This window comes from Poromitra crassiceps, assembly GCF_964638095.1.
Source record: "Poromitra crassiceps genome assembly, chromosome: 3".
Lineage (NCBI taxonomy): Eukaryota > Metazoa > Chordata > Actinopteri > Beryciformes > Melamphaidae > Poromitra > Poromitra crassiceps.
In genome coordinates, this window is record NC_139625.1 from 31,965,600 (window position 1) to 31,981,387 (window position 15,788).

The window sequence follows — 15,788 nt, forward strand, 5'->3', positions numbered from 1 at the left end:
ATTTATTCACATGACCTTAAAAGACTATTTGGGACAAACATTTTTGGTCTTATACTGTCAAACTTTCATTTATATTTAATAGTTTATACCTTCCATAAGTTTATAGCTGTTTGCACTTTTAATTATTATTTAATGTTCTAGCAAACAAACTAATAATAATATTTTTTTTACCTTTATTTATACAGGGGGAGTCTCACTGATAGCAATGCTCTCTTTTTCAGCAGTGTCCTGTTCACATTCACACACGCATTCATACCTGGAAGCTGATCTGCTGGCCACTGATCAGCTCCACTGGAGCAGTAATAATAATAATAATAGCAACAACAACTTACCTGTTGATGTCAGGTCGATGGAGGCAGAAAAAGATTTTTCTTTAAAGTGATTTCGTGAAAAAATGACCTCTAATAATCTGGAACCAATTTACTGTCTTTTATTTTTGAAAACACCAGGCCGGAAGTTCCCTATTCTCTCGGTAAATTCGGTTGCTAGTGCGACGCCTACCTACCAGTCCGACGTCACAGTGAGCTTTGGCCTGACCGGGTAGCTAGCTGTCATCCGCGGAGAAGGGCATGACATGGGGCTAGAAGTTCAGATGTACAGTTGTATATGCGTTGTAGCTTGTTAGAAGCCTTAGTTACACGCACGTTGTTATTTTCTATGTAGCCACCCGTCTAGCGGTCAGTCGGTTTCGACCATAGGTTTCTACATCTTTTACTGGAGAGTGGCCAAGTTAGCTCACCGGCTAGCTAGCTACAGTGGGAACTATTAACGTTAGCGTTGTGACAGAAAGTATCCGGATGGCGTTAATCCTGTTTACGAGGTCTCGCGCACCTTTAATGAAAACATCTAGGTCATTAAAGAGCGAATTCAGAAAAGGTAAGTTTTAATGTTGTTTTGTTATTGTCCATGTCATGGCGTTAGGGAAGAAAGAACATTATGCTATAACATTTAGCATCTAGAAGAATCAAGTGTTTTCATACAGGCAGGTATGTGCTGTTACAGTACCTACCAATAACAGCTGTAACAGCGTTACTGGGTTTACAGGGAGATAGCGACTGAATGATGATGTGGTGAACATGACCTGTTTGGGCATTGTAACAGGAGATCACGTGTCTATCTGACTGTCATCCGATCTTATAAGATACGAATCTATTATCTAATTGTTTTGTGTTCGTGTTTATGAATAACGTCAAGCATTGTCTGAGTATGGACTGTATATTCATAAACGTGCACATCGCGAGAGTGGGTAGCAGTAGGCACAACACCTCGCCAATACAGAATATGGGGGTAAAACGCGATTTGGAGGCCGGGTTATTTGAGGACACGGTGGTTTCAATTGTCACTGGTAAACGCAGTGTCTGGAGGATGGCACTGCAGCGCTCTGCATGGTGCAGGCAGACAGGCTCTCTCCTCCTTAGCAACACACACGCTATGGAACAACTGATTTCAACTGTATTTTCACTACATAATGTGCAGAATTTGTCGAGTTAACCCCTAATCTTCTCTCTTGGTGCATTATGATGTCTTGGTTTATCTGTATTGTTGCTGTTTGGACAAGGTTGTGTAAGATGTGGGAAAATGTTGCCTTTGTCCATTTTTTTCATCAAACTGATCACCCCACTGCTTTATGGAGCTGCTGCGGACTAAGGAGTATTGTTATTCATAAATGTTTTGTTTCTATGGCAACATAATTACATGTAATCAAATGGCAGTATAATTAGAGTAGTCTCTAGCTCACCATCAAACAGACTGAGTGACCTTGCTTATCAGCAGACTAACACAATCATTTCACTTTACAAGTGTATAGTCATCAACATGCATTTCAAATTAGTTGTAAAGCCGGCTTTGACATAGTGCTGGGTGTTATGGACCAAAAATCATATTTTTAGGCTGAATGTCGATACACATCGTCAATCTCTGTATTGTCTATGAAGTGGACTAAATGTTCAGTTACATGTGAGATGTCACAAGCACTGGTAAGTAACACTTTACAATAAGGGTCACTAAATTAATGGTTAATGTTTATTAACCTTAACCATTAAGCTAACTCCAGTCCAAACCATTAAATAATGCATAAATGAATACCTGTTTAACATGAACACCATTAGTAAATGATTTAGTTAACTGTTAATTAAGGCTTAGTTAATGCTTATTAAGTGTGAAGCGTGCGAGGCAGGCGACACGCTAGAAATGTATACTGTATACATTTCTATATGATATACCGTAAATTCCGGACTATAAGGCGCACCGGAGTATAAGCCGCAGCAGCAAAATTGCCTGTTTGTTACATATATAAGCCGCACCGGACTATAAGCCGCGGGTGTTTTAATGTTTTTATTTTTTTTATTTTTTATTGTGTTTTAATGTTTAATTACCATATGTAAGGGTTCGTGCACAGAGGGGATTGTCGGGAAAGAGATGGCTGTTTGAGGAAGCTCCCATTTATTAACATTTCAACAAAACAACATAACACAACACCACCTGTGTTTTTTTTTACAGTGCACACAGTGTCCGCGGTGTGGTGAAAAGAGGGCAAGAGAGGAAATTAAAACAGAAGTGGATTTATAGTTAGAAAGAGTGCTAAAGAAGAGAGAATTCCGTTTTTTATTTTTTTATTTTAGTTACTCACAGTACTATTGACCAGTCCAACTCAAAAGATATTCGGCAGTTTCACTTTGAGCTCTTGTTCCGCCGCTGTCCATCAATGGTTATGACGAGTCTCGCTGGGTACAGTACGCCAAAGCGATATCCATTGACTTTAACCTTTTCGATGATGCTGTTGTATGTTGCGCGTTTCTGTTGCACCAACGCGGAGAGGTCCTGCCGGACGAAAAAGCGCGTACCCTTCTGCGGGGAAGAGGCTTCTTCCCCGCAGCCTGGAGGATGAGTTGACGGTCGGGCCAGCGGAGTACTGTGTTGTTTTTGTCCTCCAGTGCGCTGATGCGCTTTTCCGCATTAGAAACTCTGTTCACGGTTGCCTTATTTTCTTTAGTGAGTGAGTGGATGGACTTCTGCACGTTTTCAAACTTGTTTTCAAGCTGCTCAAAACCTCTGAGCGATGTCGGACTTAATCGATAGTGTTTCACGGAGTAAAAGTTAAGCCCAAGCCGTGTATCTCCAGCCTCCAGCAGGTGAGTCATTTCCTCATTCATGGCGGTGATTGCTTCGTCTCTTTTCTTTCTGCTTACTGGTTTTCAGTCTTGTGCTTCTTCCAGCAGACATTCGCCCCACTCTTTAAAGTTATTCAGTTGGTTCTGGTCACCTTATTCATTTTAGATCAGATCGCTAAAACATATTGTTTGGTCTGGTGTAGCAGCTGTCTAGCTGAGCGCCATGTTCACCGTGATGCCGGTTGATTTCCGCCAAATGATGTCAAGTCAAGTCAAATTTTATTTATATAGCACCTTTCATACACAAAGGCAATTCAAGGTGCTTTACAAAAAAAGAATCGAAAAAACAAGCAGCAAAGCAATGCACATAAAATGTGCAGATGAAGCTGTGTAACCTGTAAAATCCATCGATTTTGGAGGTCACCGAGTGGCCGTTTGCTGAAAAAATCCATAGATAAGCCGCACCGTTATATAAGCCGCAGGGGCCAAAAAACGGGGAAAAAGCCGCGGCTTATAGTCCGGAATTTACGGTACATGTAAATGTATAATATCAATATATTGCCCAGCCCTATTGAGGTTATGTATAATTTTACGTCTCTGTTGTTTCTATAGCTAATTATCAGTGAGCTGCTATGAGAACAGAAGATCAGAATGCATCTGAGCAGATGATTGATAAGTCGGTAGTGGTGGTGTGCATTGGCTGTGTGTATAAATAGAGGAGGGGGAGAGAGGGGATTTGTGTGTCTGCGGGAGACAATCACGTTTCTTGGCTTCAGGCCTAGATAGTCAGACAAAGTGCAGGGCATACAAAGGTCAGTACCTTGCTCTTTATGAGCCAGATTGTTCCACTGGCACTAACTGATCATGGAATCACTCCCCATTCTGTATTCACCTCTACGTTGACATGAGTGCTTTTGCATGCCTATACTGTTGCAGTCTGGATGCTAGCTGATGCTAACCGCTTAAGGTCATACTCATTATAAGCTCTTCAAATCTTAATCATGAATATTCCTGAGCACATGAATAGATTTCATATTCTGAATATTAACGGCAGAACCCAACAGTAAACGGGATAATGTGTTTACGTTACACGCAGTAGCATCCAGGCAAATATTGGCAATATAAACATTTTACCCATGCTATCATGTTTGGGTTTCTCATATCTGACTGGCCTACAAGCTGATCCTGGTTATTGTTTACAGGATATGGCATTTCCATGTGTCAGTGGTAAACATAACACTTGAGTATCAAGTAACAATATTGGAATGTAAATATAAGCATGTAAACACTCAGCTTTCTAATAATACAAATTCAGAGAATACTAGTTTAGGTTGCTCTGATTCTATTAGCCTTGTACCAAGACGCTGATTACATTACACTGCATTACATTGCATCAGCGTCTTGGATACTAGTCCCCTTTTCCGGTCGCCGGTTGGTTTGCCGGTTGGTTTTCCCTGATTTACGTGTCCATAAACGTTCAAATCCAACATGTAATGTACTCACCCTCAAAGCCACAGATGTTAGGAAGCTCTACGGAAGCGTCGCCGGGTCTTTGTATATTCCTTATTGTTCAATAAACGTGCATTTTATCCCAGATGTCCGACTTTTTTTTCTCCTCACTTCTTCGTCCCGCAATGAATGAGTGCACCGGCTTTCTACTGCGCCACAGCGCCGCAATAGCGGTTGGGAGGTGTATTGAACATTGGATCCCATAGGTTCATGTAATATGCACTTGAAACTCAGCTGCAACAGTTGCAAAACTCTCAACTTTGTGAACCTAGTTTCATGCAACAGCCAATCAAAACGTGGATAAGTAGGCTATTAATAGCACTATTAACACTGATGGCCAGCCAGGAGTAGAAGAAAACCTGATACAACACATCCGAATTGATATTATGTCCAGCTAGAAAATGATACAAAATAAGATACAAATATGCAAGTTACAATGATTGAATGACACTCCCCACTTGATACAGTAATCTACTGTAGCAAGAGAGAGAAAAAACAATCTAGCTAGCTGTTTTAGTGAAACAAGTGTTACATGAGACTTGATTATTTTTTAATTGCTTTGTGTAAATGTCAAGTTGCATGAAAATGTTTCATGCAATTTGCAACCTGCAACTAGTTGCCTGAAAGTTTCACTGTGTAAAGCCAGCCATAGGATGACAGTTGACCAACATCCTCTCCAATAAAAGCTGCTTGTGAGTCTGTGTGACTTTTGTTTACAAGCCCTGGTTTGCTTGCAAGTTGGCAGTGTGAGCCTAAACGAGCCAAATACAAAATGCAACTAAGTAAACTTTTCCACAATGGCTCTGACCAAAGAAAACAAACTGTAGGTGTGACCTCATCCTAAGTACAGATGAGTGTTCAATGTTCCCCCTACCATTCTACAGGCCTGGCGGGCCCGCCAGGCCGGAAAAAAATTGGAGAAAAAAAAGTTTTTTATTCTGCTCTCCCCAAAATTTCAAAAAACCTTTGTGGCATATTATTACAATACAACAATACTAGTGTTGACAGTAATAGAAGATGCCAAATCATTCAAAACAATAAGCATTTTGCTTTTAGGAGCATCGTGCCAGTGTGCAGCGCTGTTCCAAAATATGTCAACGTGTGTCATTATCTGGGAAACGCACATCCCATAATACAACTGATCGCATCCCATAATAGTACAGTATGATGACACTTGGGATGCCATTGCGAACGTAGATGCGAACAGATTAGCTAAAAGTTTAGCGTCGCCAGCGAGGGCCCTCACCGTTGTGGTCGGGGTACGTTTCGAAATCTCTCCAGGCCTGACATTTTTTCTAGGGGAAACACTGGTGTTGGTCTGATGGTTGCTGAGGATAGACAGCTGGTGGTTTTGGAACTTGAAAAAGTTGCTGCTGAGTCTTCTGCGTTGCTGCCCGCCAAATTCAACTGAACATCTGTGATCATGTCGGTGTCCACTGTCCACTTGATAAACCAATTCCGTGCAATATCCAACCTTCCCCCTCTTTTCCTCTACCATCCAAGCCAGATAACACAAGATATGGTTACATCACATCCTGTGGTTGAGACCGACGAATATAACAACTGTTTTGTCCCTTGTTCACCCTTTTTGATCGCACTTCAAAGAAATGTCACATATGGCTCCATGCTGCTGATTGGTGGAGTAAATGTGTCTGATAGGTGGGAAAAAGTCAAGTTCACATCCAACAGTGGCCGAGCAGCACAAGACATGAGAGAAGCAGTCCAGACTACAGCAGTGTTTCCCAGCCCAGACCCTCTGTCCCACCACCACACTATTTGTTTCATCTTTACTCTTGCAAACCAGATCTATTGAAGGGCTCAATGCTGAGTGTGTCAGCAGTAGAAACAGATCTACCTTAACAGAGGTTCAGGCATGAAAATGAGTTAATTGGATCCGGTTTGCAGCCAGGAGTAGAGCTGCAGCAGAACCTATAGGGGGACTTACCCCCCCAGATTTCTGGCAAAACGGTTTTCTACTTGATTTAAAACTCTGCAGGCAAGATGGCCGCCTATAGTCCTTTGTATCCTGGCAGAATTCCTAGCCCATAAACTAACATAACTTGGCCATTAAGTATGTAACATACTAAATAAAACAAACAGTAATGTCTTCATTTGATGTAGAATGCAGAGGACATGTAACCCGCTAAAAATGGGTCCATTGGAGTCTATGGAGATGTTGCAACTCTCCTGGCGTGAACTACAGTAATAATCACATGAAAAAAACATTTTTCACATGGGTGGGGACTGGGGAAGGGGGGATTACGCCATGACGTCAGGTTGTACCGTTTTGGAGGGCAAAAGAAAAGCAGGTTTGAACCCTTAGATGCTGTTGAAAATGATAAAGATTGTAGAATATTATAAATTTGGTCTCAAATGTGGATATTTTGACCAGAATTCTTCACACACCACCCCAAAAGTCACATTGGTTAAAAGCTGGAAAAGATTGCTATGGCAATTTGGCTAGTACAGAATATAATGGTGGCTATGGAATTTTAAGGGTTAATTGCTATGATGACACCAACACAAGTCTGGACATGAAGTCCGTAAAGTCTGTCACACGTTGAGAACTGTGTGCAGTAGAGTCTGTTGGCAAACTGTCAAAACTAAATTAAAAGCTACCGTTAAAGACAAGGGTGACATCGGATTAACAGTGACTGTACTTCCCTCTCTAGCTCTTCTAGTCATGAGCATGTTAGCAATCTATGGTAGCAAGGCAGGCAACAGAGAAGCTGTTTTGGTTGTTGTTGTAAAACCTCTCAGCTCAGTGACTTGGCCATAAGTGGGTTTCTATGGAAGCTAGCGACACGCAGTACATAAAAATGATGCTCCGACCATCCAGGAACGTTGCATTTGAATGAGAGTGACCGTTCTATCCATTCAAGTTCTGTGGCTGGAGCAAAAAAGTGCAGGACAGGAGATGCTTGAGAACAGGGTTGAGAAACACGGCCTAGACCCGAGAGACCGGACTCAAGACTGAAGGCGCTGACAGAGTTCTGCGCACCCTCGACTTGGAGCTTTGCCGCCGACTAGCGGCGACAGCGAGACTGTGCATACTCGAGCGCGTTGGCTGCGGTACACGTCCAAAACACTAGGTGGCTTGTGGTACACTTATGTCCGTTACATATGACGTTATCGTGTCGTTTACCAAGAACTTCCAATCATGTCGGTGGGGGGACATTTTATTGTCCCTCCATTTCAAAACTCATTCTGGTGAGCCTGCAGAACGCTTTGCTAGATGAGGGACAAGCACTGTTAAATGAGGAAATGGCATTTCCTCATTCCTCACAACAAGTACTTCAGCGGATATGTGCGCGGCCCAAGGCAATGGCCAATCACAGCTCTCGTGCTGGTCACGTCACGTCCGCGTTGACGCCGCGGAGTCACATTTTCGAGGAGCTGCACGCCCCCTCTGTCGAGCTGCGCCGATAGGACGCCCAGCTGCGGCGACCCCCTCGGCGCAGTCAGCGCCGGCGATTTCGCGTGAGCATAATTTGCACTTGAGACTGGACTGAGTACTACTGTAGTCCTGAGCTAAAGACACTGAGCTGCTACAACTGTGTGATTTCCACTATAACTTCTGTCAGTCAGGGTGCTGCAGTCAAAACAGCACCTAGTGGACCCACTCTAGCTTGGCACCAAACTGTCTGTGCTCACTTGCCAAGTGATATTGATTGCTAAGCAGTTTAGCTGGAAGTCGGTTCAATCAAGGAACTTATATGCCTGAATATCCCAACAAGCTCACTGATTTGCTGTTAACGAGATGCTGTTCATTGCTATGCCTATGGCTCTGTATTATTTGGTATAATTTGAGAGCAGTTGTGTAGCTGCTAATGCTACATAATACTAAATTAAATACAAAATAATTTCTTGGCTCCACCTCTGGTGGAGCATTTTCAAAAAATAATCTATACTAAGCTCCATAGAAAGCTAGATAATATCAATATCACATCAAGAAAAACCTCAGAATTTTTCCCTGGAGGAAATCAGTCACATCGTAACCATGGTAACATAATATAAGAACAACACTTGCAGTTGCTTTATCTCCTGCTAATGTTATCGTTTCCCAAGCAGCGACGCTAATAGTCAAATGGACAATATGGCTTTAGTAGGGAGTCGTATAGCCAGGCAGAGAGCCAGGCTCTTTGGCTCCATATTCTGTGCTGTCTTTCAAGAGGGTTTTATCTTTAGCTTAGTAGGCTAGGCGTAGTCCATACGGTCCGGTTTGTTGTTCACTGAAGTCATTTTGACCACAAGACTGTTTTACTGCCTCTTGTTTGAGGTTCTGTGGGTGAGCGAGGGAGGGCAGCGTTATCTGGTTAGATTTTGGACATAAAATGTGCATATTAATAAGATGTTCTTGAAACTAATATAACCCTTTAATGATTTAATATAGTGTTTATATTAGTAATATGTGTCTTTTATGTTTGCATATTTGCCAATGAATGCATTAACTAGCTTAATAATGAGCTCAATAGCATTACTGGTTATGTTTAATATATCATGATTATTAATGCATTAACTAGCTTAATAATGAGCTCAATAGCATTACTGGTTATGTTTAATATATCATGATTATGGCGGCACATTAGACAGCTCAGGTGCGTCTTGTGACTATACTACTATAATTGGAGAGCTGTCTGTTTTTTTGTCTGGAGTTTCTGCAACAAGTACTAGTAGAACCATAACGTAACTTGGACCAAAACAGGTATGAATGTGAAAGCAAAAATGCAAGTAACCCACAAGCGTAAAAGCACAGTAGGGTTCTGGGTATGAGCCCAGGCGAATGGCAGTGGTTTAGGTAATGGGCTGTATTTCCAGAACTGTATTTCTGTGTCATGCGTAAAGCCCAGCCACAGTCACAAAGGTGACACCGTTCCAGTAAGCTCTGTGTCCTCCTGCCTGCCTGTCACGCTCCACTGGCTTCACTCCAGCCTGCCATGTGACAGCCAGAGGAGGTGTGTCCAGGCTATCTGCACAGAGCTGATTGGCTGGCAGTGTTTCATCATCCCGCCCCCTCTCTCTGCATGCACGTCACTCTGACAGCTGCCTCTGGGGTTTGGGAGTCCCCTCTGTGGCCCTCTCTATGGGTGTGAACACTGGCCCCAAGACAGATCCATCTATAGATAATAAATAGAATTGATGATTACAGACAACAACAAAAACAAAGGTCAGTGTGTGATAAACAGTCAAAAATAGAGTAATAAAATAAAATAAAAAATATCCGGAATAGAATACGGTAGTTAAAAGTGCTTTTCTGTTATACCTTTTGACTGACAGAATTTATGCTATATTGATGCACCAAAACCTCAAGATTGGTATGGCACCATGGGATGTAGGCATAGTGTTAATGAAGCATGAGAAACGCATGGGAAGGCTAAAGCCCAATTTATGCTTCGTCTGCCGACACTTTTGAAACGGTCGCCGACAGAAGTGAGGACTTGAGTCGACACTTTCAAGTGTCGGCGAGCAGTGTCTGCTACCTAGTGAAATGTCTAGTGAGCAGTGTCTGCTAGTGACATGTCTAGTGAGCAGTGTCTGCTACCTAGTGACATGTCTAGTGTCGCTGACTACGTCATAGTATCAGTGTCTGCTACCTAGTGACATGTCTAGTGAGCAGTGTCTGCTACCTAGTGACATGTCTAGTGTCGCTGACTACGTCATAGTATCAGTGTCTGCTACCTAGTGACATGTCTAGTGTCGCTGACTACGTCATAGTATCGCGCAAGTCTGATTGGCTATATAGACGGCACGCGCTTGACTGTTTTGGTTTTCACTCAATTGAAATGAATGAACGTGTCTCCGCTATTTTTATCAGCCTGTCCTTGATGTATGACTTCGTGAAAATCACAAAGAACATTGTGCATTTCCCAGAGCGAGAGGAGGTGTCGTTTATATGCGGCTGCAGTCAAGTACGTTACATCTTGCATCCGAGGTGGTTTCACTGTGCATTCCATTCCCTCTCTTGCCGTGGCTGTCTGCAGCACTATAGCGTTCGGGTGTCACGTGACCGTTGAATGAGGCGAACATTCACTGAAGTATAAATGCAACACCATGAGCGACACTTTCTTTTTCGTCTAGTCAAGTTTAAGTCAAGTCAAGTTTATTTATATAGCCCTAATTCACAAGCATGTCTCAGAGGGCTTCACAGAAAGTATGTCTAGCTAATTCTAGCTGACACAACAGTAACAAGAATAAAGATAACATTTGAACAATTGATAATATAGAAAATATAGGAATGAGGGGAGAGCAGAGGAGAGCGCAGGAGAAGGGAGAATAGCAGGGGGAATGTGAGAGAGTGATGGGGTGGGGAGGGAATGGGAGATGTTGGAGGGTATAGGAGGTGGGGAAGGAGCAAGAGGAGAGAGCAGGAGAGGGGAAGGGAGGGGAGGTGTGGGGGAGAAGAGAGCAGGGGGAGGGAGGAGGTGGGGAGAGAATGAGCAATATAGACGGAGGAGAGGGGGGAGGGGGGGAGAAAATAGGAAATGTGGAGGAGGAGAGAAGGAGAGATGGGGGTGCAGGGGAGGGAGAGCCAGGGTAGAGAAGCAGGGGGAGTGTGAGGGACGGAGGAGGCGGGGAGAAAACGGGAAACGCGGAGGAGGAGGGAACAGAGAAGGAGAGACGCAGGGGGCAATGCGGAGGAGGAGAGAGCAGAGAAGGAGAGGTGGGAGGGTGCAGGGGAGGGAGTGCAGGGGGAATGTGAGAGAGGGGAGAGGACAGAGAGGAGGAGAGAACAGAGAAGGAGAGGTGGGAGGGTTCAGGGGAGGGAGAGCAGGGGGAACGCGTCTGCGACCATGTGCTGAGCGACACTTTCTAATAAGTATAAATTAAGCTTAAGTCCTCCTTGTGCCTGCCCAGTGCCCATGCCTTCAGCAGACAGTTCCATGAGGCATTGCCTACTGACCGTCATGGAATGGAACATGACATGTGACATGACCTAATCATGTTATTGCACAATCCACTAAAGGCATTCTACTCTACCTTGTTGCTAATGTCATTGCTAGCTACTAAGTACATTCAGAAATGACATTACACTAACATATCAGTGCAGGCAGTGCTTTCAGAAGTCTGTTTAGGTTATGTGTGATCTCTGTTTTTTGCTGAACCACAGAAGTTTGAATAAATCACTTTGTGTGTGTGTGTGTGTGTGTGTGTGTGTGTGTGTGTGTGTGTGTGTGTGTGTGTGTGTGTGTGTGTGTGTGTGTGTGTGTGTGTGTGTGTGTGTGTGTGTGTAATGGCTTGTTATCAGTCCACAGCTGCTCATGATGTTTGCCTTCCTTTCAGGGAAACTACAAGATGGTGCCTGTTTCAACTGCACAGCGCTCAGACTCTCCAGTCAAAAGTAAGTAAGCCAGAATTAAATGGAGGCATTGCAAAATTTCAGGTCCTGAAAAAAAGTCTAAAAATGTATGATAGTAAAGTGGTCTTGCATTTCATTCTAATTAAAAACATCTTTAAAATATTAACATTTACTTTCAGACAACATGGTTCCTAATAGGGATGTTCATCAATTATCGAAAATCGATAATCGATCGTTAAGGATTGGAATCGATCCTGTGGCATTTGGATCGATTTTTTAATTATTAATTATTTTTTTTTTTTTTTTATTTTTTTTTTGACTAGGTTTGGGTCGAATTCGTTACTCCTCGCCCCACTCCATTGCACAGCCGACTAACGTGAGGTGGAGCTTCATATAGTCTCTAGTTTTCTGGCTGGGCACGGGCCTTTGTGCCAACAAAACTGTTTTAAACATGGGAAATTCACACCGGCATGCGCCGGGGACAGCAGTGTTGGAGAGGAGACACATTGAAATAAAGAGTTCATTGAGGAGAACACGTTGTCTTTCGTATTTTCTGCCATAGGCATTCATTTTGTAAAAAAAAAAAAAAAAAATATTGAAAATATTGAAAATTTTCTAAGTATTAATAAAATCGATAATCGATAATTGATCGTTAATTCTCACCGATTATCGATTTTGGAAATTTTTCAAAATGAACATCCCTAGTTCCTAATATGGAAAAGCAAAGATTATAGATTTTTCTTGGTACACCGCCAGGGTTTCTCCCTAGTGTATTGCAAGCCCGGTGGCCCACTGGACCAAAGTACACCCCTTGACTGGGCCTAACCGTCAGGGATATATACTGTATACACATATATATATATATATATATAAGCAATATAGCATGAGAGCAAGTGTGTTGTGGTGAATATATCCCGCTGATAAGCTGTTAATATAATAATATGTTAGTATATAATACTATAAGTCCGACTGGCATGGTATTCTGATAGAGTCAGTTGAAACACTACTGTAAGGCGGGACCGCAAGAACGTGCGGGTGATTTGATTGGATCGTTCTGGAGACTGAAGTTGACATTGGCCAATCCTGGCGCTTGCTGAGAAGCTGAGAGCTTTCTGGAAACCCCGACAGGCAGCTCGAGCGCAGCGCTGCATTCTCAGCGCTTGCGGAGAAGCTGAGTGCTTTCTGCAAAGCCCGACACCAACTAACGTTACGGGGTTAAATGCGGGGTTAAATGCGGGGTTAACAGCCTTTTTTTTGCAAAGAAGACATTAGCCCGCATCTATTCTTGTACAAAACATAATTTTCTGCAAAGTATTAGTAAAGTTATAAGCGAAGATCTGACAGCTGTCTCCGCCATTTTTTTTTTTTGAGGTAACCAAAGGCTTTTAGTAAGAGAGTTGCCATGGCAACCAATAACCCATGGCCATGGGTTATTGGACTCGGTTACTGGATTTATACAATGGCTGTGAACCAATCAGATTGCTTGATTTGAGAGAGCCGTTTTATAAATATATATATTGGCTATCTTCAGGCTGGTCACCTATTTGCTGTTGTTGATAGAATTGCGTCCGTCATATTGTACCGTTATCTTATTTGCAAGTGCACTGTTACAGTGCCAAATGCCCCATTTAGTGTATCCATGGCATCTATTACTTTGCTAAAGCCAATTGTTTACAAAACCTTCTAAGTGCGCCTGATTGGTGCCAATTCATTGTCTAATCACTGCGTCTGCTCGGCTCCGGCAAAAGAAGAAAAAAAAATCGGGCTGCATTCGGGCTCGGACAGAATCAACTGAACGCCTGTCGTACTCGGACCGGGCTCGATTATTACTGTGTTGGACTCGGTCGGGTTCGGACCCAAAAATGCGTCCCGAGCCCACCTCTAATTGCGGTACAGTATATCCACTTTGCAAAAAATATCATTACCAAAGTTCATTAATCAAAATGTTATCATTTTGTCAGTCAAAAACTTAAATTCCTTCCATGAATTATTTAAAAAATTTAGCCATCACACAGGCCGTTTTCCCACATGCGCTTTTTACCGCTAAATGACCGGAACATGGTCTAATGCCTTCATGTGTGAAAGTTGTTTTCCGGTATAAGCGCGACCCCGTCATCGCGGACATTTCACCAGTTTCGAGCCAGTCAGAAGAGCGGTATGCGCGATCAGGGACACAAGTGTGAAACGTGTCAAGTCATTTGCCGCGACACCGGTCCTTCTCTCATGGGCGAGGTGTACACACGTTGCTTAATGTTCCAGCGGGCATAATCTAATCATTCGTGCACATTAAAGCAAACTGGCGAAATGATCTTGTGATAATAAGAGCGGTATGTCAGCTTCATGTGTGGGCGTGCTGATTTCCCCCTCTCCCTCTCTGCTGCCTGCTCGCTCTCTGGCCAGTCCTTCAGTCCTCCTCCTTCAGTCACAGCCCGACAGGGACACAGACGAAGCAAATGCATGAAGCGAAATGTGGAAGTATTTTGCTTACGTTGCCGACAGCGAAGGCAAGCCCGGACACATCAAACAAAGCCAGTCTGTAAAAAGTGCTTCAACGCGACGCAGGTGAACGGATAAACATCGAACCAGCCAGGCTATTTCTCTCAGACACGGATCCCAACTTCTTCAAATATTTCAGTTCAAAGACTGGTTAGCGAATGTGAATGATACAACATACATGCCCTCTTAAGTTAAACGAGTGTGATTTATTGTGTGACAAGCAAACTTATTTCACCATCGGAGTTTTGCCGACACGTCACTCCCCACCCGCTCTGCAGTGCCGCCCCGCCCCCCAACATACAGGCGATGTCGCTGCTATATTCCCACATGCGAGCGCCCAGGTGTGAAGGGAAATGTCCGATATTGACTTACAGGTAATTTTCCGGTACGCATGTGGGAAAACGGCTTCAGAGTAGGTGTCCCTTTTTTCACATGGCTCTTAGAGCAAAATGTTTCCTTTGATTTCAGCTTTACACTCTTTCTCCCATTGTTTCCATCAGACTCGATGCCCTCCGACTCGGCAGCTTGGCCCAGGTCTCTTCCCTCGGCCCTTCCATCCACTCGTCAGATGGTCACGTGGGCCCCTGCCAGAGCGTGGACACACTGCGGCCATACTGCACTCTTGTGGTGGGGGCCTCCCCTTCACCGTACGCTGCAATCACAGCAGGGGCCCCCCAGTGGACGATAGCGCGGCCGCAGGACATTGCAGGTGTGCGGTGGATACACACCACAAGGCGGAGATGGGACGACTCCAAGGTGGAGAAGTCGCTGCGTTCGCTGAAGGACAAGAAGAAGAAGCTGGAGGAAGGAGGGCCGGTGTACAGCCCCACGCTGGACGCAGAGCCCGTCAGGAGGACGCTCGGACAGAGGGTGGTGGATGAGATCAAACACTACTACCACGGCTTCAGGCTGCTGTGGATCGACACCACTATCGCCGGGCGGATGCTCTGGAGGGTGCTGAACGGAAACTCGCTGTCCCGCCGCGAGAGGAGACAGGTGAGGTCTGCAGGGGCAAAGGAAAGGAAGTAAAGACATGGAAATAGGGGAGTCGTTTTCACACTGTCTTCTCTGGGGGGGTCAACATTTCCAAGTCACTTTTCTTGCAGACCCAAATCTGTGTTGTGGATAGCGTCAAATTTACCCTTGTTTTACAGTGTTTTAATACGCGAGGGCTTTGATGCACAAGCATGTAAAGGCTATTACATTTCATTGCAGTGGTTTTTCTTCTTTTTTGTGATAATTTTTTTTATTCATAAAGATTTTCCAACATAACAAAAGAAGAGAAATACAAAAACCACAAACATCTACAAAAGCAAATACACACACATCTTGGGCCCTATCTTTGCAGTGGCCTTAGGCGCAAAAACTGGCGTTAA

General features: G+C 43.7%; 1 protein-coding gene across 1 annotated transcript in view; it reads left to right on the forward strand.

Moving 5' to 3' along the window:
• The first annotated feature begins 789 nt into the window (after window positions 1-789).
• letm1 (leucine zipper-EF-hand containing transmembrane protein 1) overlaps window positions 790-15,788 on the forward strand; it is a 49,487-nt gene continuing 34,488 nt past the window's right edge. The window contains exons 1-3 of the mRNA XM_083634398.1: window positions 790-876; window positions 11,901-11,958; window positions 14,913-15,408. Of these exons, the coding sequence (XP_083490524.1) occupies window positions 798-876; window positions 11,901-11,958; window positions 14,913-15,408 (633 nt within the window). The 5' untranslated portion in view covers window positions 790-797. The remainder of the gene's footprint in view (window positions 877-11,900; window positions 11,959-14,912; window positions 15,409-15,788) is intronic.